Genomic DNA, 20,682 nt, shown 5'->3' on the forward strand with positions numbered 1-20,682 from the left:
TTCTTTTTTAAATTCCTACTGAATTCAAAGACTCTCAAGAGAAACACCAACACAGAGCAAGAATGGTTGCAAAATCAGTCTCTGAGGTCAGTTTCAGTTTGGCACTCTTGCTAAGTATTCAGTTGGCAACAGCAATGGCGCCCATTGCAAAGCCTAACTGTTCAGACCATTGCGGAGATATAGAGATTCCATATCCATTCGGAATGGGGAAGAAGGATTGTTATTTAAACGAATGGTTTGAGATTGAGTGCAACAGAAGCGTCAACCCTCCTAGAGCTTTTCTAAGCCGAATAAACATGGAGCTCCTCGATATTAATCTTGGAGCCTCCGCCACCGTCAGAAGTCCGATAATGTCCTCCAACTGTTCCGGATGGGAGGGCGATGAGCCTATCTGCTTGACAGGAAGTCCTTTCTATATTTCCAACACTAACTCATTCTTCGCAGTAGGTTGCAACACCAAAGCTTTAATGATGGATGATCAGCTCCATCGCGCTGGTTGCGACTCATTCTGCCATGGCCAGAGGGACATTGATTCGCGAGAATTGCTTCCTCAGCTTGTAACGACTGATCCCATAGGGAAAGATTGTAATGGTTCGCGTTGCTGCAAGATTACAGTGCCTTCAACCACTCAGATTTTCAATCCAATTTTCAAGACGATAGATGAGAATCAAAGTAAAGATGGTTGCAAAATGGCATTTTTGGCTGTTGAAGGTGCCATTTTACTGGCATCTGTGCTTCCGACGGGATATCCCGATGTCCAGTTTCCGATGGTGCTAGATTGGACGATCAATTCCACCGTAAGGGAAGCTGTTATTGAGCGGGAAACGGCGGAGTGCCCCATCCTCCATGCCAATGCTTCAGAATTCTTTTGCTATTGCAATACTGGATATGAGGGAAATCCTTACCTTGGATGCACGGGTAAATTAAACTGCTCATTCACCTTTCTTTCCCTTTTTTTTTCAAAAAAAAAAACATTATTTTTTTATAAAAATAATTTTTTCCTTAAATTATAGGCCATATTAAATATAATTTTTTAATATATCTAAAAAGGTGAAACCATATTAAGTTTAATAAATTTTTAAATGCAGAATATATGCTTTAATAGATAATAATTGTTAGGACTAATAAAAAAAGGTAAATAATCCAAAAGATAATATTAATTAAACTTTTTTTTTTCTGAAATTGAAAGCATATGGAAAAGATTGAAAAAATTCTTTTAAACATTTCTTTTACATAGTAAGGCGTGCATGGCATCTTGAGAAAATGCATCTTATTTAAAATATGTTATTAAATAATTTAATATGTAAAAGGCTTAATATATTGATAAATTAAACATTTTATTTTATATTTTAATTTACGATTTTTTAATATTAAAATAAATGCATTTAAGAAAATTCATCACAATTACATAATGAAAATTAAAAAGATATATGAAAAGCACTCCGAGACTTAGCCTGGTGGAAAGTGTATCCTTGTAACCTTTAGAGATATGAGTTTTTACTCCCCCAACCCCCAATATCAAAAAAAAAAAAGATATATGAAATGAATGGAAAAAAAATATTAATTTATATTATTGAAGGTATATATATATATATATACATATAATTTGAAATATAATTTTTTTATCTACGTATAAGCTTGTTCCAATGTGCTGGCCATTACTAATTCATCGCCTATTCTTTCCATTTTGATATTTTTTGAAAAACAGATATTGATGAATGCAAAATTCCGGATTATGATCCTTGCCCAAGTTTAACAAAATGCGTAAATACTCAAGGATCAAATAAATGTGTGCCAGACCTAAAATGGATTATCATTATAGGTAAGTTTCCTTTTGCTCAATTTACAAGATAGAAAAGCTAGAAATTAATTAAAATTTGCTTGATTTAATCTTTTTATTTTCTTTTTCTCTCTTTGTGCAGCCGCAGGTGGAGTTATTGGAGTTCTTGGAGTATTGGCAATACTTGGTTCTTGGAGGCTGAACAAGCTAAGGAACATGCAACTCAAGAAGAAGTTCTTCAAGCGCAATGGTGGTTTATTGTTACAGCAACAACTAACTTCAGGTGATGGTAGTGTTCAGAAAACAAAAATCTTTAGTGCAAAAGAGTTGGAAAAGGCCACTGATTGTTTTAGTGAGGATACAATACTTGGCGAGGGTGGGCAGGGTACAGTGTACAAAGGAATGCTAACTGATGGAAGAATAGTTGCTATCAAGAAGTCTAAAGTAGTTGATGAGAAGAATGTTCAAGAATTTATCAATGAACTTATCATCCTCTCTCAAATCAATCATAGAAATGTAGTTAAGCTGTTGGGGTGTTGCTTAGAGACTGAAGTTCCTTTGCTAGTCTATGAATTCATCCCTAATGGATCTCTCTTCCAATATCTCCATAACCAAAATGAGGAAGCTTCATTGCCATGGGACATGAGACTGCGGATTGCTGCACAAGTTGCTGGAGCACTCGCATATTTACACTCGGCAACTTCTGTTCCTATTTATCATCGTGATATTAAATCCAGAAATATACTATTGGATGAGAAAAATAGAGCAAAAGTATCAGACTTTGGAATTTCAAGATCAATTACTATTGATCAAACTCATTTGACGACTCGTGTTCAAGGCACTTTTGGTTATTTGGATCCAGAGCATTTTCAAACTGGTCAGTTTACAGATAAGAGTGATGTTTATAGTTTTGGTGTAGTACTGGTGGAGCTTTTAAGTTGCCAAGAACCCATTTATAAAAGTGACTCGCAAGAAATCTTAAGTTTATCCACACATTTTATTATGTTGATGGAAGAAAATAGACTCTTTGATCTCGTCGATGCTCGCATTTTGGAGCACAGCCCTGAAAATGAAATTGTTGAAGTTGCTAATCTTGCAAGAAGATGCTTGCATGTGAATGGAAAGAAGAGACCTACAATGAAAGAAGTTGCAATGGAGTTGGAAAGAATTCAATCATCACGAAGTAAGTTGAATATTCAACCAAATAATGGAGAGATTGAAGATGCTCTATCTGATAATGTTTCTACTACAGAAAGCTGTGAGACCGAAGAAACTCTATCAATGGACGTCGAATCATTGACTGTCAACAGAACTTGGTGATTAAGAAGCTTATATATCCATCAAAACATATATTTCATTTTGTTTCTTGAAATGGATCATGCATTTACTATTACCTTTTCATTTCCTTCTTTGTATGAAGGTTGTTGAAGATTTCTTGTAGTGGATCAAGCAATCTATAAGTTTTACTTGTAATAATTTTACTTGTAATAAGATTTGCCAAAATCTCAATCCTCTCATGGAATTTAGTTCAAGCTATTGCTATCATAGATGGCTAAATATAAACCAGAGCCACAATCATATTCTTTATTGAAAAATCAAAATTTTTAGGCTAAATCACTTGGTTTAAATATTAAGAAGTTTGCTTTGTTGTTTGTTAGATAAATTTATTATTACTATTATTTTAATTTAGCCTGAAAATTAAGAAATTTAATTTAATGATTTTTATGATATTTGAACTAAACTAAACTTAAATTAAAACCTTTTGACTAAGTGAACAAAAACGTTGAAAATAATCTCTTACTTGAAAAAATTTAAAATACTAAGCTAAAATTCTCTAAACCAATAATTAATTATACATAAAGCGAATTTTCCATTTGAATCCCATCTATTATAGAAGTCAAAAGACTTTTTCTTTTTCTTTTTGTCATTTCAAGGCCCATTAGGCTCAAACAGAAGGGCACAAAGTCAAATCAAAGGCCCAAAGAGGAAAAACCAAATTGCAACATAATCAAACCACACAATGCAGAATCAATCAAAATCAAAAAGAAGAAAAATCAAATCAAAATCAAATAAGCTAAAATTAAACCCATGCACCAAACTAAGAAAAGCAGTCAGCTTCATTCTGGGGCACTACCTCATCAATCCATCACACTAAGTGCACTGCCATTACTATATAATAATTAATATGAAATTATTAAATAATTTAAATTAATTATTTTAAATAAAATAAAAAATAAATTTATAAATTCATTTATATTAGAATCGAGCTATTATACTGTTACTAAACCATCATTAGATACCTTTAAAAATAATAATAATAAAGAAATGAAAGAAAACGCCACAACACTTACCTATGACAAGGAGAGCATAGAGCATAAATATGGGTCAGCGACAAAAATCAAAACAATTAAAATGGTCGTCGAATTTGCCGAGTTCCTTTCTGTCTTGTTATTTCGACTAACCAACTTGCTGATTCAAATTTTGAGGGCAGTCTGGCCATCCGACCAGGAATGCAGGATTGTCCTCAAACATGGCTTTGACCTCAAGGTTACATCAATCTGACTTCACGATTTCAATCCCAAGCTCGGGTCTGTCGACTATTAGGCATGGGTTGGTTTATTCATGTAGTTCAATGCCCAGTCGGGTTTGTGATGTTTACTGGGAATCTCTTGTTGGTTTGCTGAAGTTGTTCTTTCCATATTTGCTTTACCGACTTGTCTGAGCTTTTCCTTCGACTCGTTGAGTGTGGTCTGCTAGAACCTTCCCACTCAAAAGCTGATCGTCTGGTAGTATCTGTTTTAATTCTTGAAAGTTGTGGTTTCTCCATTTGCAGACGTATGGTGTTGGCTCCATCATGTCCACTCGTCTGCATTGACAGGTGACGTCGTGCCGACCTCGCTTGTTGGAGTTCGGCCAGGCTAGCAATCTTCTTTATTAGCAACTTCTTCACTAGGTCGACACATCTTTAGCAGCTCGGGCTTTTTCAACCTTACTATCCCAACCCACCGACCTCTCGGTGCTCCTATCTACGAACTCTGCCGAAGTCCTCAATCAAAATTTGTGCTCGGCAGAGTTTGAGTTTCTTGCTCAAAGCCTTCCATACTCCTCCTCTCTAATTTATAGCAGATCTGCCCATCTAACCTTTACAACATATGTACTGTTGATCTCACAGTTTCAACAAATATATACATCATCTGAAGTTTCACTTCGTCAGATCTCAAAGAAAAAGTTAGTAGTAATAAAATTCAATAAATACTAAAATAAGCTATCTAAAAAACTATCAAAATATTCTTGAACCAGCTGGATCTTTCTTTTCAGCTAAGTTATTCAGCTGATTATTGTAAATCTCCAGCTTTCTTTTCGCATAAGCTTTCATACCTTCATGTGGATCTCAATGGGTGGATTTAGAAACTCCGGTGACGAAAAGATCTTCTTCGTTTCCCACAAATGGCGCCATTTGATAAATCTTTTTCTCATCCTGCTCCATGATAGATCTGACTTTCTTCTTGGTCCATCATATGGGTTCATCAAATGGGTCTCTCAATATTCTGTTTGATGAAACAACATGCAAAATAAGAAAAAACGGTCAGGGGTCTACTGGGGATGCCCCGGTGGAGACCCTCCAACGTTTATTATGTATAAGAGTAATATATTTAGGCAAGAGTTGCAGAGAGAAAATAAAAAATATGGAGTCATGAAGGAGCATTAGTAATTTGCCAGCTTTTTATACACAATTTGATAATGCATTAGTAATTAATTTATTAAATAAGTTGCTTTTTGAAAAAAAAAAAATAATTTGGCCCTTAATTCACACTCTAATTGTTTATTATTAACTTTTAGTATAAAAAATCATCATTATACGTATATGATTTACACGCTTTAAATTTTTTCTATGCTTATATGACTTACACGAATTAAAATTTAAAAAATTAAATAGTTATATTTTATAAAATTTAAATTTAAATAATTATATTTTATAAATTTATTTGAAAATAATTATACTTTTTTAATGTTCTAACATCAAAAATTAATGATAAAAAGGTCAAGATGTTGATCAGGTAAAGTATTTGAATTTATTATCTAAATTTAAAATTTTAGATATATTTCATACTTTCTAATAATTTTAAAAATAAATATATTTATTAAATTACGTTTGATGTCTGAAATCTAGTAAGGGTAGATTTAGAGAGTATTTTGGTGATTTGCCTTTCTTTCTATTTCCTTTTACTTCTTTTCTCTTTTATTTTCTAGTGATGTAAAATTATCATTCTGTACTCATATCTTATATTATAATCATGTTAGTCATATGTATAGACGTACTACATCATTTTTTATTGTCAGACAATCATTTAATTTTATCAGGTATTATGTAGACATGTTTTGAATATTACAAAATTTATTATTCTACGGAGTTAAGAGTTATTCGTGGTCAAACCCCACGTATAAACTTGAATATGGTCTATCTTGTCAAAGTAAGTTCAAAACTTATATATAAACTAAATTCATGCATTGAGTTTTAATAGAACTAAAGTTTTGACTTTTTTAGTATGAATTCAACTATAACCGGTGCGTTCATAAATTAAAAATTTATATTGTGTATGAAATGGATAGTGACACAATATATGGATGTCAACCGAAAAACATTGCAATAGTAAGATTTTTTTTTTTTCTTAAGTTCAATTGTTATATTGGTTTGGAAGCTTCTTTTGAAAATAGATTGACTTCTTTTTATAAACTTTCTATGCATTTGAAACCATGAAGAAGGGTTTGTAGACGCAAGCCAGCGGTCAGCAAAAATGGGCTAGTGCTATGCATTCTTTGGACTTACAAAATATATATATATATATGTTCATACTCAATTATTCAACAACGAAATATTTAATTGTATATATTATGTAATGTTGATATTGTAATTATTTAAAAAAAATTGCAATTAAGTTTGAAAGCAAAGTTACATCTAACCTAACCATTTTTCTATTTTCAAAGTTTTAACAGAAAAGGCAGAAAATATTTTTTAAAGAGGAAGATAAAGAAAAGCATAGGTTTACTTTATGTTAAATAAGAAAAAGCTATAATAATAATAATAATTAAAAAAAAGCAGCTAATGTGAAATATTTCAAATGTATTTTGACATGCACCTCACTTAGTTTGTGAAAAATAATGTTGGCAGTCCTTTAAATTTCTTTAGATTATGTTACTATTACATCGAACCCATAGATTTTGGCCCCTTCCGAATCGCATTCCCAACACCAATAGCTTCATGCAGCAGAGATACCGAAGCACAAAGACTCTATCTATGTCCAATAAATCAACCGTAAACGCCACAGCATAGTAAAAAAATCTAGCTTTACATTAGAGACGCTAGGAATAGACACCAGACAAAAAAAAAGCTACAAATCCTGATTCAGCTCAAAATGAACGAGCAAGAATATAAAGGCACAAAATTCTTTCAATCTTTCCAGGCTCGATTTTAGCAACAATTTCAGTTTAATCTAATTATAGAGAGACTGATTAGAGATAGGGGTAAGCATTCGGTCAGTTTAGTTCAAAATCGAACCGAACTGAATAAACCAAAAATTAAAATTTTAGTGTTTATGAAAATCAAACCGAACCGATTTTGATCAGAAACCGAATCGAACCGAACCGGTCTGATTCAATTCAATTCAGTTCGGTTTGATCGGTTTTAATTTTTAATAATTTTTTTATTTTTTACAATTTATTTTTAATATTTTAAAATTTAATTAAAATATTTTAATCTTAATATGATTTAATTTCTTTATATTATTGAAAAAACATATTACTATCACTAATCGGTTCGGTTTGGTTTTTTCGATTTTTTTATCAAAATTAAATCGAACCGAAATAATTGAAATTTCTGAAATTAAAAACCAAACCAAACCGAAATATATAAAAAACCGAACCAAATTTTCAAATCGATTCGATTCAATTAATTTTTTTAATTTGAACCGAATACTGCTCACCCCTAATTAGATACCGTTGCGATACCTATTCCATCAATTCACACTAATTTTTAATATCTTTCGACTAAGAAAACTTCATATTTTAATATTTATTTCAAGTTTTAATTTGTCTAATTAGATTTTAATAATTTTTTTGGCTTATATAGTAGATATTGAATCTTAAATTGTCATTTATATTCCGTAATTTAATAAATTAAAATTTTTAAAAGTATATTATTTAATTTCTATTATTTCAAATAGTTAATAATTTAATTGTTTCTTTAAATTGTAAGGAGTGGATAGCTATTATAATTTTGAAATTGTATAAATTAAATAGTTGTGATTTTAAAATTATAAAAATTAAATAGTTATAATTATAATAATTATCTAGAATGTTGCGATTCTAATCATACCCTTATATATATTTGATAATTATAATTTTATTTTATTTTATTTTTTAAAAAAATCTTTAATTAGTTAATTATATTGATATTTCATTTAAATTTAAATTAATTAAGGAAGAACTATTTGCACATATAAATTCTATATAATTAAAATTTATCTATATAATTATCTTTTATTATAACATAAAATAAAATTTTATAAAAAATAACTAACTAAAATTTAAAAATTCATATTTGGAAAACATAAAAAATAGTTATTTTAATGAAAGACATTTGTATTAATCACTAATAATAAAGTTCAAACAACAAAAATATTATTAATATATATTAGATTTATAGCTAAAACATTAGCGATAATTAATTTGTCACTAATTAATATTTTGCAACAAACATATATTTAAATTAAGTTTTTAATACTTGATAAATAAATATAAAAATAAAGTATTATTATTCAATATTATTTTTCTTTTCATAAATAAAAAGAAAAGAAAAAAAAAAAAACCCAAGCAACAAAAGTCCTCTTCCCTAGCATTGTAAGAATCGAAACCCTTGAAACCCATGCATGCTACGAGAAAGAAGACCAAATGTAAATCTCCTTCAGAACCTCCATTCATTTCAGATATGCTCAAAACTTAAAAAATATTTACACCTAATAGACTGAAAAAAAAATTTTTAAAAAACTCAAAACATCTTCATTTCAGACTGAAAAAAGACTTAAAAAGTAATTAATGGTAAAATTTAAGGATCAAATAGTAAATTTATTCTAAAAGAAACATATAAATAAATGTATATATTGATTTTTTTTATATATTTAAAAAAAATATACTCCATCTATTCTATAATATTTCTATACTTTTTCACATATATTAAAAAGATAATTTTTTAATTATATTTGTATTAAAAATATTAAATTTTATTAAATATTAAAAAATATTTTTAATACTCATTTAAAAATATAACAATTAATAAAAAATTATTTTAAAAATAAAATAAAATTATAATAATTAATTTATATATTATTATAATTTAAAAAATAAAATTAAATAATAATTTTAAAATAAAAAAATAAAACAGGGAATTTTTTTTTTTTTTTTTCAGAACAAAAAGCGGATCAACACGTGTTATGATATCTCCAATGTAGGAAAAAGAAAAACAATTGAAGAAGTACTCAACGCAATCTTAGTCCTCCGGAATAAGACAACCAGCAAAGCAACACGGCAACAATTTCCAAACTTCCAACGTGTTCTCATTTTTCTTCCTCTTTTCTTTTTTTGACAATTTCCTTCAGTTACCGTTAGCCTTCGCGTCGCACTTCCCTTTCCAATTTTTTACTATTTTTTAAAAAAAGAGTAACGTACAGAAGAGAGTCCCCACTACCCAACAAAACTCCCTCACTCTTCTCTATGTCTTTCAAATTCAAATCCTGAAACCCCCCTCTTCTTACTTGTACAATAGGACCCACCATCACACCGTTTTTCTTTCCCAAAGCAAGCATCTTCCACACATCACATTACCAACTTCATGACGTGGCTAAATCAGGACTTTAGATTTCTTTTTTGGAACTTCATGAAGCACCAAAAAAAGAGAAACCAAACAAATACAAAACATCATGTAATGTAGACAGTAACTTGGTAGATTTAAAGCTTGCATCTTTCCCAAGCAACAAAAAAAAAAAATCTGCCCAAAGTTCTGTTCTTGGAAGATCCTGCCATCCTTTTCTTCTGACTTCATTCTGATTCTCTGGTAGAACATGAACTCCAAATTCCCATTACTCTAAATACTTCCCAGATCATTCAGATCCACTCTCCATTGAGGATTCAATCCGTCTCTTTTTTCCTTGGCAGGAAATGGCTGATTTCAAAAAACCCACAGTTCCCAGCAAATCTTCATACAATTGCCTCTATCTCGATCCCCTAACTGATCCAAAGCACCACCATAGCTGCAGCGAAGGAGACCTCGCAGCAGTTTTCACTGACAACAAAGAGAATAATCCCATATTTGGAAGTGGCAAAGAAAATGCAGTGCCCAAAAGCTCTAATGCAAATGGGTCTCTTCCCTTAATGCCAAAGCAGTTTTCAAATATGAAGTCTTTGTCTACAGGGAGAGTTCTGAAGCCAACTTCGTTGCAGTTCTGTATGCAGATGAATGAACCAGAAAGGGCTTTGAAATCCAAATTATGGGACCCGGTTGAATCTGAGAAATCAGCTGCTTCCCTAAATATTTGGGACTATTCAGATTCTGAGGCTGCTCCTGCTTCTTCTTGGTCTACATTGCCTAATAGGTGAGATCACATTCATTTCTTTTATATTCTGAATTGTGATAAGTGTCCTCTGATTATGTTTATCACTGCCTATTTCTTGTTTGTGTTTTTGTTTCTTAGGTCATTGCTATGCAGACCATTGCCATTGGACATTGGGAGATGCACTTGTGTTATTTTGAAGGAAGCACTGCCACAAGGGTTAAATGGTGGTACAGTGTACGCCCTCTATACCAATGTAAGATCTCTGCAACTTTTAAATAGTTTCTTACTTGGTTTTTATGAATTCTTTATGAGGTTTTGATCTATGATGGCTTGCTGGGCCTGCCATGATTGCCCAATGCTGTGCCATAAGCACAGAGTCTTTGAAATAATAACATGAACTGAATCATTGATAAGAAAAATTAGAAGAAAAATCGATTAGAAATACAATGAATCCTTATGGGTATTTCAATGATATACTTTATAAGTAGCCAATTATTTTATACATGAATGCGTTCAGTTTAGACTGTCCATTTTTCTTTTATACTCTGAGTCATTCTCCCATTATTTGGTATGGTTAATTTTGTAAGGTGATAATTCAAATGAATTCTTGGAAAATTTCAATTTTTTTAAATGAATATTTTTTAATTTAAAAAGAATTGAATTCTTTAATTTCAAACAATAAAATTGTTAAAAAAAATCAATTGAATTGAATTCTTGCCAAATTATTGATTCCAAATGAAGGGTCTATGTCATTTGATAAACTGTTTTTCTGTACATAATTGACATCCTTTGATTTCAAGTTTGATGTTTTTATGATTTTGTTTGAGTGGAAGTGGTGCTTTCTGTTGGAAGATAACTAAAATATTAATGAATTCTAGCTGTTAAGATTGATTTTTCATGTTTGAAAATTACAGGAAGGACAGGGACGACAGGATCGGAAACTAGCTATAGCTCACCATAAGAGGCATAATGGGAAGTCAGTGTTTACTATAGCTCAGAATTTGAAGGGACTTTTATCTACTTCCGATGATGGTTTTGTTGGGAATGTAACAGCTAACTTCATGGGTTCCAAGTATCACGTATGGGATCAGGTTTGCTCCCTCAAAAACTTTCGTCTTCATAATGTACTAAGAGTTTGTTTGGCATTGCTGTTGAACTATGGTTAAGTTTTAGCCACAAGAACACTAAAATATTTGAACAACATTTTTCCAACAGCATCTAGAAATTGTGTTTTTTTTCCTAAAAAAGAGTTTTTGCCCTCCAACCATAATGCGAAACAGCACTAAAGCTGTGTATGATCTGTTTGAATGCAGGGTGGTCGTCTCGGTTCACCATCTAAGCGTAATCCCCTTCTGGCTGTTATTACGTAAGGCAGAACCTTCCCTTCTTGTTCTTCTCTCTCCCACCTGTTTTTCTGTTAGTAATTTCATTTTCATTTTACAGATTCATGTCTACCATAGTAACTTGCACTGGGAGTTACAGAAGCATGAGGGTCTACATACCCAAGCACCAATCTATGCGGCTGAAGAACACAGCTCAGGTGAATTAGAGTCATGGATACTTGGATTTGGAACTAATTACGGTTTGATGATTTCTTGACTTCCTATTTTCTGTGGAGTAGATGCAACACATTAATGGTCTGCCAAAGGATTGGGAGGCAAAAATGGACAAAGTACATAAGTTACATTCAAAGACTCCAAAGTACAATAATGTAAGATCGCAATACATATTCACATGTTATAAGAAAAAGATTTTTGGACTGCATTTATAGATTGTCTCATGGAAATTATTTTGTTCTGGTTTTGAAGATTTCAAAACAATATGAATTAGACTACAGAGACAGGGGCAGAGCTGGTCTTGGTATCCAAAGATCAGTGAAGAATTTCCAGCTTAAATTGGAGGTAATCAATGAGTTTTCTAGACATACAAAATTTACCTAAGGACACTATCTAGTATAATCAATTAAAGATTTCGAGACTCTGATTGGTGATAGCTGACTCATTTATGTTGCTTAGGAGCATGGAAAGCAGACAATTTTGCAGCTTGGAAGAGTGGGGAAATCAAAGTTTGTGATGGATTTCAGGTGCATATACGTTTTTCTCTAGTAATGAGATTTCCCAAATGGAAAACTTTGCATGAAAGCCATGACAGTATCTTCTGTTTTCTTTTGCAGATACCCTTTAACAGGTTACCAAGCATTTTGCATATGTTTGGCTTCAATTGATTCAAAACTTTGTTGCACAGTTTGATTACAACTTACAAGCTACCACCATCCTTTTCTGTTCAAACTCTGAACAAAATTTTTTTCAGCTTCTATTTTCTGGTTCCTGCCAGTGCTTCTTACATCTCCAGAAGCACACCTAGAAAGAGTGAATTTGTAAGGTTAGGGAGAAGTTGTTAGCTATGAATGTTTGCTGACTGTGATACCTGAGCCTTCAGAATTTGCAAGGATGATTTCAATTTGATGTGTTCCTCTATAAATCCTGCAAGGATGATTCTTGAATATCTTAAACTGGCTTAAAAATCAAAATCATTATTTAATTGAATGATTTTAGGTACCATTGGCACCGATAATTAATTAAATAAGAAACTACAAAAAAAATAATAATGATTTTATTAGCTTTTCACTTTTAATTTTCATGTAATATATCTTTTATTCGCTTAAAAATTTGTGTATATATATATTTTTTAAATTGAATTTCCAAAACATATTTATTTATTTCAATATTTAAATCAATTAAGAGTTAATAAATGAATTCACATCATTTTTTACTATTTTTATTTTCATGTTATTGTAATTGTAATTTTTAATTTGAATTTTTTAATTTGCATTTTACTATTGTTAAATAAATTAAAACATAACATTTTTTTTTATTAACCAAGTGATGCTCCAACCTATATATGCGAATAAAATTTAAACACACCTTATCTTAATTAATTTTTATTTTTATTTTTTAATCGAATCATATCATTGCATAATTAGATAGGGGTTCAACCCAAGTAAATACAGACTTGAAACACGGATGAAAAAATAAAGGCCCATGATAAATTACCCCAGCCCAATAACCAAACAACAAAAAAGGCTGATAGTTAAGGAAGTGACTCCGTGATTGTTAGAGGTAACCATTTGGTAGGTTCAATTTAAAATCGAATTGGACTGAATAAATTAAAAATTAAAATTTTAGTATTTATAAAAATTAAATTTAATTAATTTTAGTCAGAAATTAAATTGATATTCGATTCGGTTTATCGATTTAAATTTTTAATAATTTTTTTATTTTTTATACTTTATTTTTAATATTTTAAAACTTAATTAGAATACTTTTACATCAATATGATTTAACTTATCTATTTTATTGAAAATAATATATTATTATTATTAATCAGTTCGATTTTTTAAAACTTTTTTTGCTTAAAACCGAACCGAATTGAAAGTTTGAAATTAAAAATCAAACTGAACTAAAATAAATAAAAAATTGAATTGAATTTTCAAATTAATTCAGTTCGATCAATTTTTTCGATTTAAACTGAATACTGCTCACTTTTAATCATCGAACCTTTTGCCAACTCAACACAGCTGGGAATCAACCTCATCAGCCTTTAGAAACATACAGAACAGCAAACCTCTTTAGAAAAACCCTTATGAAAAGGATACAAGCATGTAACACCATATATTATTTCTATCCAACCCAACTGCCTGTGAATGAGGCATTTATTGTATGGACGCCTGTGAATGTGGCATCAACTGCCTAACACCTAATTCTGCTAACTGGGATAAACTCACATCCAATAAATAAAACAACAATTAACTATCAAATCTATCAACTACCCACTTGCCTACGCCTATTCTTCAATTTAAAACCACTCCACTAAATATATTAACAACAACAACAAAAAAAAAACTCACAAAAGCAGAATAAATTCTCTTAAGCCAAAAGACAAACCACACTTGATTGCTATGTATCATGTGGACAATCGACTAAACTGGAGGAGATGGGGGGGCTCACTTTTACCCAATTTGAAGGTAATGGGAGTCTCCTTCTCACTTTACACAATTTTTTTTTTCTAAAATCATATTAGTAATAATAGTAATAATTATTTTTATTAAATTTATTATGAATTATACTAAATATTAACTTTGACATTCTTTAAACTGGTATTATATACGACTTTTTATTTTATATATACATAATTTTTTTTAATGTGTATGTATTTTAATTTTTTTTTTAAATATTATGGTTTTTTCTATTTTAAAATTAAAATTTAAAATCTGAGAATTTTTGAAATAGTTATATTATTATTGAATTAAAGTTAATTGGCAGGAGTATATAAAAATAATTTTTGAAATTACTAGCTAAATTAACTTGCTTTATTAAAAGAAACAATTGATAAATTAATGTTTTTTTTTTCACTTTATCTACAAGTATATAAAAATAAAACTATAATAATGAAATTCTCTCTTTTCTTTTCTCAGAGAAGCATATATATTTCATATAAAACAAAAAAGAAAAAAAGAATAACTCTAAATTCTGATTTTTCTTGCCCTTTTCGTCATCATCTTAATTTCCTACAACAATCCTTACCTCCATATCTTTAGAAACCTCAAATATTTTGTACTGTAAACATAGCCTTATTTAGCCAAGCATCCTCCTAACAGTCAATTAGTTCACAGTGAAAACTGGGTGAGGCAAATGTATTGAGGTCTCCAAAAATAATATCATCGCCTTCTACATAACTGCTAGAGTCTTGACAATCAAAGTAAGTTTGAATATCATCTGGGAAACTCCGACGTGGCAGTTCAGACTCTGATAGTACCGATGGGCAATCATTTGGAGATGTTCTCTCTAGCATTTCCTTAAATTTTGAGGATTGTAACAGAAGCCCTAATGCAGATGATGTCGACCCACCACTGGGTCGTGGCGAAGGCATGGTGGTTTCGGTGAAACTTAATCCAGATTCTTGGTTGGAGTTTGTTGTGCAATTAGAATCACTACTAGTATTAGGTCGTGGCGGTTTGATGTAACGACTAAGGTCAAAGTTTGTAACAGCATTAAGTCCACGGTACTCTATAGCTGCCAAGTCATAAGCTGTGGCTGCTTCTTCTTGAGTGGCTGCAAAAGGGAACTATGTAAAAAAAGATTCAAGCAAGAGAATAAAAATGGAGAATTAAATTTGCATACAAAATTTGGTGTGAGTTTGAAATTTTAAATGGCTTCACTAAGTAGTTGAGGTTTTGGTGATCTACATCTCAACCAACTAGATTTGATAGTTCACATCGACCCTCTAGCCTTTACCATATTATCTTGATAAATATTTTCTTTATTATGAAAATCATGAGTAATAGAATATATTGGACTAATTGATTTGGGAATTCCATAAAAAGAAAAAAAAAAAAAGCAGAAGAAATTACCATAAGTTCCAAGATAGAGGTACTTGTTGCCAAAAACTCTGCCAATTCTGGCCTCCCATCTTCCATTATGATGGTGTCTACACAAAATTAGCATTAATTATTATCTCAATGCCATAAAGCTTTAAACTTCTAGCTACCTCTTCGCTTGGATTGTGACTGACACAGACGCTTCCATAATTTCTTTCTTACTTTTTAATTAACAACAAGAATTTGTGCAACAAATGGTCACTTGAATAATTGAAAATTGTATACGTGTATTTATTTAATACAATATAATTAAATATAAAATTAAATAATGAGTTTTCTCATACTAAAATTTTCTTTTTTTAGAAGAGAAAAGCAAACTGAATAATTAGGAATATTTATATAATATTTATTATAATTTTAAATTTTGCATGCTAAAATTGGCAAATAAAAATGCCAAATTAAGAAGATTAATATAGAAAATTAAGTAATTAGAGTACCTTGCTACGCCTCTATACTTGGAAACACCACGAGAAAATCCACTGCTCTTCCTGTAACTCCCAACTCATGATATAAGTAAATTAATCAATATCTTAATTATTTATTAATCCAGAAATTAATTAGGCTTTCTAAATATTTGTTAATCACCTTCTGAGTGATCCAATATACTCCTCTTTTGACTGACTCTCCATTTCTTTGAGCTTTTCTTGATAAGTTGACAACTGATTTAATCATTCAATATTAATAAATAAAAATGAAAACTAGGAAGAAAAAAATTAATTTTTTTTTTTAAAAAAAGGAAGGAAGAAAATTTACAGGGAAATTGAGGATGGTGTCTTGTCCCCAGTACTTTAATGCTGCCAAGTCATAGGCATGTGCTGCAGCTTCTTCATCATCATATGCCCCTTAAAAAATGCAAATTATATAATTAAAAAATATATATAATCTATATTTTTTACAAATAAAAAAATGGGTTTTCGGTTTTCACCTTTGGAGAATTGAAAATGACATGAAGATTAAAAAAATAAAAGGGATTATAAATTAGAGATACCAAACTCACCTAGATATACTGTACATCAGTTGAATTTCAGCACCATGAACATTCATATCATCAGGTCCCAAATTGAAAAAAAGAACAATAACGAATAAATAATCAATAAATATAAATAATAACAAAATTCTGCAACTAAAAAGATCAAAGAAAAGGAGAAGATGAAGATGAAGATTGAAGAACCTTGTCTCCCTTTCTTGTTCTGTGATTCATTCCAACAATTCTTATCCCACAAGTGAGCTTCATAACGTCCCGTCCACCGGTGCCTGAATCCAACCATAAACAGCAAAAAATGAGTCCTAACTAATAAGAAGCAGAGAGAAAAATACAAATGCTTGTGAAGAATCCATGAGAGCGAAGGTCTTCATATACCTTGTAACGCCGCGGTAGATGGAGCTGCGCTGAGGAGGAGAGTCTCTGGGCAAAGTCCTCCTTGTCCTCTTTGTCTTTGTTGTAGGCCTGTTGGTGGCAGTGTTTGCAGTGCTGTTATTCCTTTGGGTTTGTTGGGAGATTTTCGCCATTAACAAGATGTATAGAGAAGATGGAGATGTGAGAAGGAAGGAAGGAGAAGCAAGGTCATGTATGGAATGAGAAGGGTTTAAAAAGGAGAGGGAAAGAGAGATTTTTTTACTTTAATGGGAGATGCAGAGAGGAAAGCCGGCTGAAGAAGAAGGATGATTTTAATGGCCGTCTCTAAGCGGCTTACTTTGTGTAGTTTTTTTCTCACTCTTGTCTTCACTTGCGAGCTTTGTGTTATGTGTTGTTTTTTTTTTTTTTTAATATTCTGACTTTAGCTTTTTTTAGGATAAATACATAATTATACCATTATTTTATTTAGTATTAATTTGTTAACCACTTAAATTAGAAATATAAAAATTAAATATTTAAAAATAAAAAATTATAACAATTAAAATATTTTAATTGTTAATGACTTATTAAAAGTGAAAAATATTTTTATTTATTAATAACTATATTCTACATTTTATTGAATTTATTTTAAATTTTCATAAAAATAATAAAATCACTCTTGATGAAAATTATATTATCTTCGTCATTTTATTGATCAGAAAAATAAATTTAAAGCATAATTGTAAAAGAATAGCTATTTAAATTGTTTTACAAGTAATTAATAATACGGCTACTGTAAGTATAAAAAAATTATCATATGGTTTGACTTTTTTAATTTGTAATAAAAAATTATGTAATTTTATTTCGTTAATAAAATAAAAATTTTCTCTTTGATGATGTAATATTCAAAAATTAATTAAAAATAATTTTTAATTAAAGTAAATTATATTTTAATTTTTAAATTTTATAAAATATATAATTTAGACTATATATTTTTAAATTTAATTTTAACATTTTGTTTTAGATTTAATTTATTTCAAATATAAGGCATTAAAATTTAATATATAAATTTATAAATATAAAAACTTATTCATAATTATAATATTTAAGAATAAATTTATAAAATATTGGATTAATTTTAATTAAAAATATAAAATTTAAAAAATGTATAAATATTTGCAGACTTGCGAAAATATTTTTTATATTTATTAATATTTAAAGAATTTAAAAAATTTAATTAAAAAAATATTTTTTTTGTATGAAAAGAAGTCATTTTTCATATTTTAATAATTTTATTAAAATATAATAATTATTTTTTTTTTGAAATAGGAGCGGGGAGTCGAACCTTGACCTCACAAGGTTACAAGGATGCACTTTCCATCAAATTAAGCCTCGGAGTGCTAAAATATAATAATTATTAAATTTATTTTTATATGAAATCGGGTTTACATTTAGACAAATCTACCTTTTAACATGTTAGGACCCTTTGAGTTATTACATTTATGGGTGATAATACATATAATTCAATGTGTCTCCATTGCCCATATTCATATTTCATTAATTAACTTTAAAAAAACTCATTCATTAATTTCATTTTTGTGAATGGCTTATTTTTCTATTTGGTATATGATTTATGTTGTAAAGAATTAGAACAGTAATAAAGCAAAAGCTTCCACTGTTGAGAGTTTCTTCCATTCATTGTAGCTTTGCAAGCATTTTTTATCCATCTGATATGTGGACTTGGTTTAGCAATTGCTTTGATTCTCTACTCCATCAATCTAAATCTCTGATCCTTCACGCACTCTTCTCGCTTTGACTTCGTTGTTCAATTTTGTTGTGTTTGAACTTGTTTCATCTCCTTTTCAGATTGTCGAGAGTCTGATCATGATACTTCTTCACAGTTGGTTAAGGATTTTAAAGATTAAGGTTTACTTTGGAGTCCAAATCCTTAAAGGCTGAGAATTAACTTTATGAATCTAAGTACCTATGTAATGCTGTTTATTAGTTTTTGATTAATGAGAATTCCTGCATTTGTTCTTCTTAGAGTTGTGATACAATTCTGCTCTAGAGTGTGATGCTTGAGGAGGTTTCATTGAAGCCTAATCTATTCTATTGTTCACTTTGCATAATTTAGCCCTGCAAACAGTCTCGAAAAGCCTGCTTCTTGTACTAGTTTACTTCCCAAACCTATACATTGCTAAACCTGAACTTTCCACCTAAAATTCCTGTGCACCTACCTGCAATTCGTCCTGTCTCAGTTCATCCACAGTTTGAAGCTTAAAAAATTATCAGATTGAATGAGGCCTAGCCTCTAAAAGAAAAGGTTGGAGCTTTGAACAACTTAGAACTAGATCAATTTGGTGTTAGCTAGAGCTTTTCTATGACATTTTCTATGGGGTGGATTATTAGGCTTGATTGCTGACTTACTGTAATTTTTCTTCTTCTCTTCTTTTTCTTTTTGTTGGGGGATGGAGGGTGTGTTTGGCATTACTTTATGCAAATAACTACTAGCTTTATTTGTATTAATACACATGCACAACTACACGCATTTGGGTGCATGTAAATTTGGACCATTCTTACCTGGAATTGAACATGGTCAAAACTGGATTGGAGTTGCCCGTCAAAACTGGATTGGAGTTGCCCATACCAGTTTTGAGTCCTAACTAAGTTTTTCCCTTTCAAAATCCTGGAGCCGATGGGACCCTGCCTCAGTCCTAGTTTCCCCTAAACCTTGAATTGAAACCACCCCTAAGTGCATGCATAAAATTGAAATCAGTCTTATAAGTTTAGCAGTTTTATAAGTGGTAGATGAATTGATAACATTTATATTGTTTATGGGTTCATATAACTCTATTAGATTTCTGACCATGGCACATTTATTGCTGCTATTACAAGTGGACTTTGTTGACATTCCTAGTTGGGGGATTCCATTAATAGTAATTCGCCATTAATGTGCTAATAACTGAGCTCTGGATAAGCTTGAGCCACTTTAACAATACACGTATAAGCTACTCAAGGCTGACTGGAGTTCCTCTGTCTTTATTCTTGGCCCATTCTCTACCTCCCATCGCTCTCTCCTCTCTTCCTATTATGAGTTTCTAGTCATTGTTTTTCTTTGTCAGCTGCGTTGTGCCTTTATGATATTATTACACAAACTTGTCTTGTGGCAGTTTGTGTCCGCAGCTTCTGTTTTTGGTCCATCATGGTCACATTGGAAACATATGTTAGCACATACAAAGTAAGATCATAGTTAGGGGAGTTGAAATTGTAACTTCAAACAATAAAAATTGAAATTTTTAAGAAGGCAGCAGGAGTTGAAATTGTATAAATAAAGCTACTGGTTGAATTTTATCCACTAATTTACTATAAAATAACAATTTAGTCTTAATCCAATTTAATTAAGGTTGGTTATATGGTTTTTTCTTTATCATTTAGCTTTATCTGAGACTAGTTCCATCAATATTTAAAAATTAAAAATCTTTTGATACCACTTTCCTGACATTTAGGTCTTTCCCTTTCATCC

At 30.5% G+C, this 20,682-nt stretch overlaps 3 protein-coding genes across 3 annotated transcripts; 2 read left to right on the forward strand and 1 right to left on the reverse strand.

Annotated features, from left to right (window-relative positions):
• LOC110613362 (wall-associated receptor kinase-like 22) lies at window positions 1-3,343 on the forward strand. The gene is made up of 3 exons (XM_021754441.2): window positions 1-918; window positions 1,709-1,822; window positions 1,923-3,343. The coding sequence occupies exons 1-3, from the start codon at window positions 63-65 to the stop codon at window positions 3,098-3,100; spliced, it is 2,148 nt and encodes a 715-aa protein (XP_021610133.1). The 5' UTR covers window positions 1-62; the 3' UTR covers window positions 3,101-3,343.
• Window positions 3,344-9,746: 6,403 nt separating this feature from the next.
• On the forward strand, window positions 9,747-12,863 carry LOC110613225 (tubby-like protein 8). The gene is made up of 9 exons (XM_021754249.2): window positions 9,747-10,425; window positions 10,525-10,639; window positions 11,301-11,477; window positions 11,700-11,752; window positions 11,830-11,926; window positions 12,008-12,097; window positions 12,195-12,287; window positions 12,402-12,469; window positions 12,560-12,863. The coding sequence occupies exons 1-9, from the start codon at window positions 9,992-9,994 to the stop codon at window positions 12,633-12,635; spliced, it is 1,203 nt and encodes a 400-aa protein (XP_021609941.1). The 5' UTR covers window positions 9,747-9,991; the 3' UTR covers window positions 12,636-12,863.
• A 1,996-nt stretch (window positions 12,864-14,859) lies between these two features.
• Window positions 14,860-17,552, reverse strand: LOC110613208 (AP2-like ethylene-responsive transcription factor At1g16060). Its single transcript, XM_021754231.2, has 8 exons — window positions 17,184-17,552; window positions 16,995-17,077; window positions 16,821-16,829; window positions 16,577-16,665; window positions 16,409-16,482; window positions 16,261-16,311; window positions 15,797-15,873; window positions 14,860-15,497 (listed from the first exon to the last, which is right to left on the reverse strand). Exons 1-8 carry the CDS (start codon window positions 17,330-17,332, stop codon window positions 15,037-15,039), a joined length of 993 nt encoding a protein of 330 aa, XP_021609923.1. The 5' UTR covers window positions 17,333-17,552; the 3' UTR covers window positions 14,860-15,036.
• Between the last annotated feature and the right edge of the window lie 3,130 nt (window positions 17,553-20,682).

The sequence above is a fragment of the Manihot esculenta genome, chromosome 4, assembly GCF_001659605.2.
Source record: "Manihot esculenta cultivar AM560-2 chromosome 4, M.esculenta_v8, whole genome shotgun sequence".
In the NCBI taxonomy this organism is placed as follows: domain Eukaryota; kingdom Viridiplantae; phylum Streptophyta; class Magnoliopsida; order Malpighiales; family Euphorbiaceae; genus Manihot; species Manihot esculenta.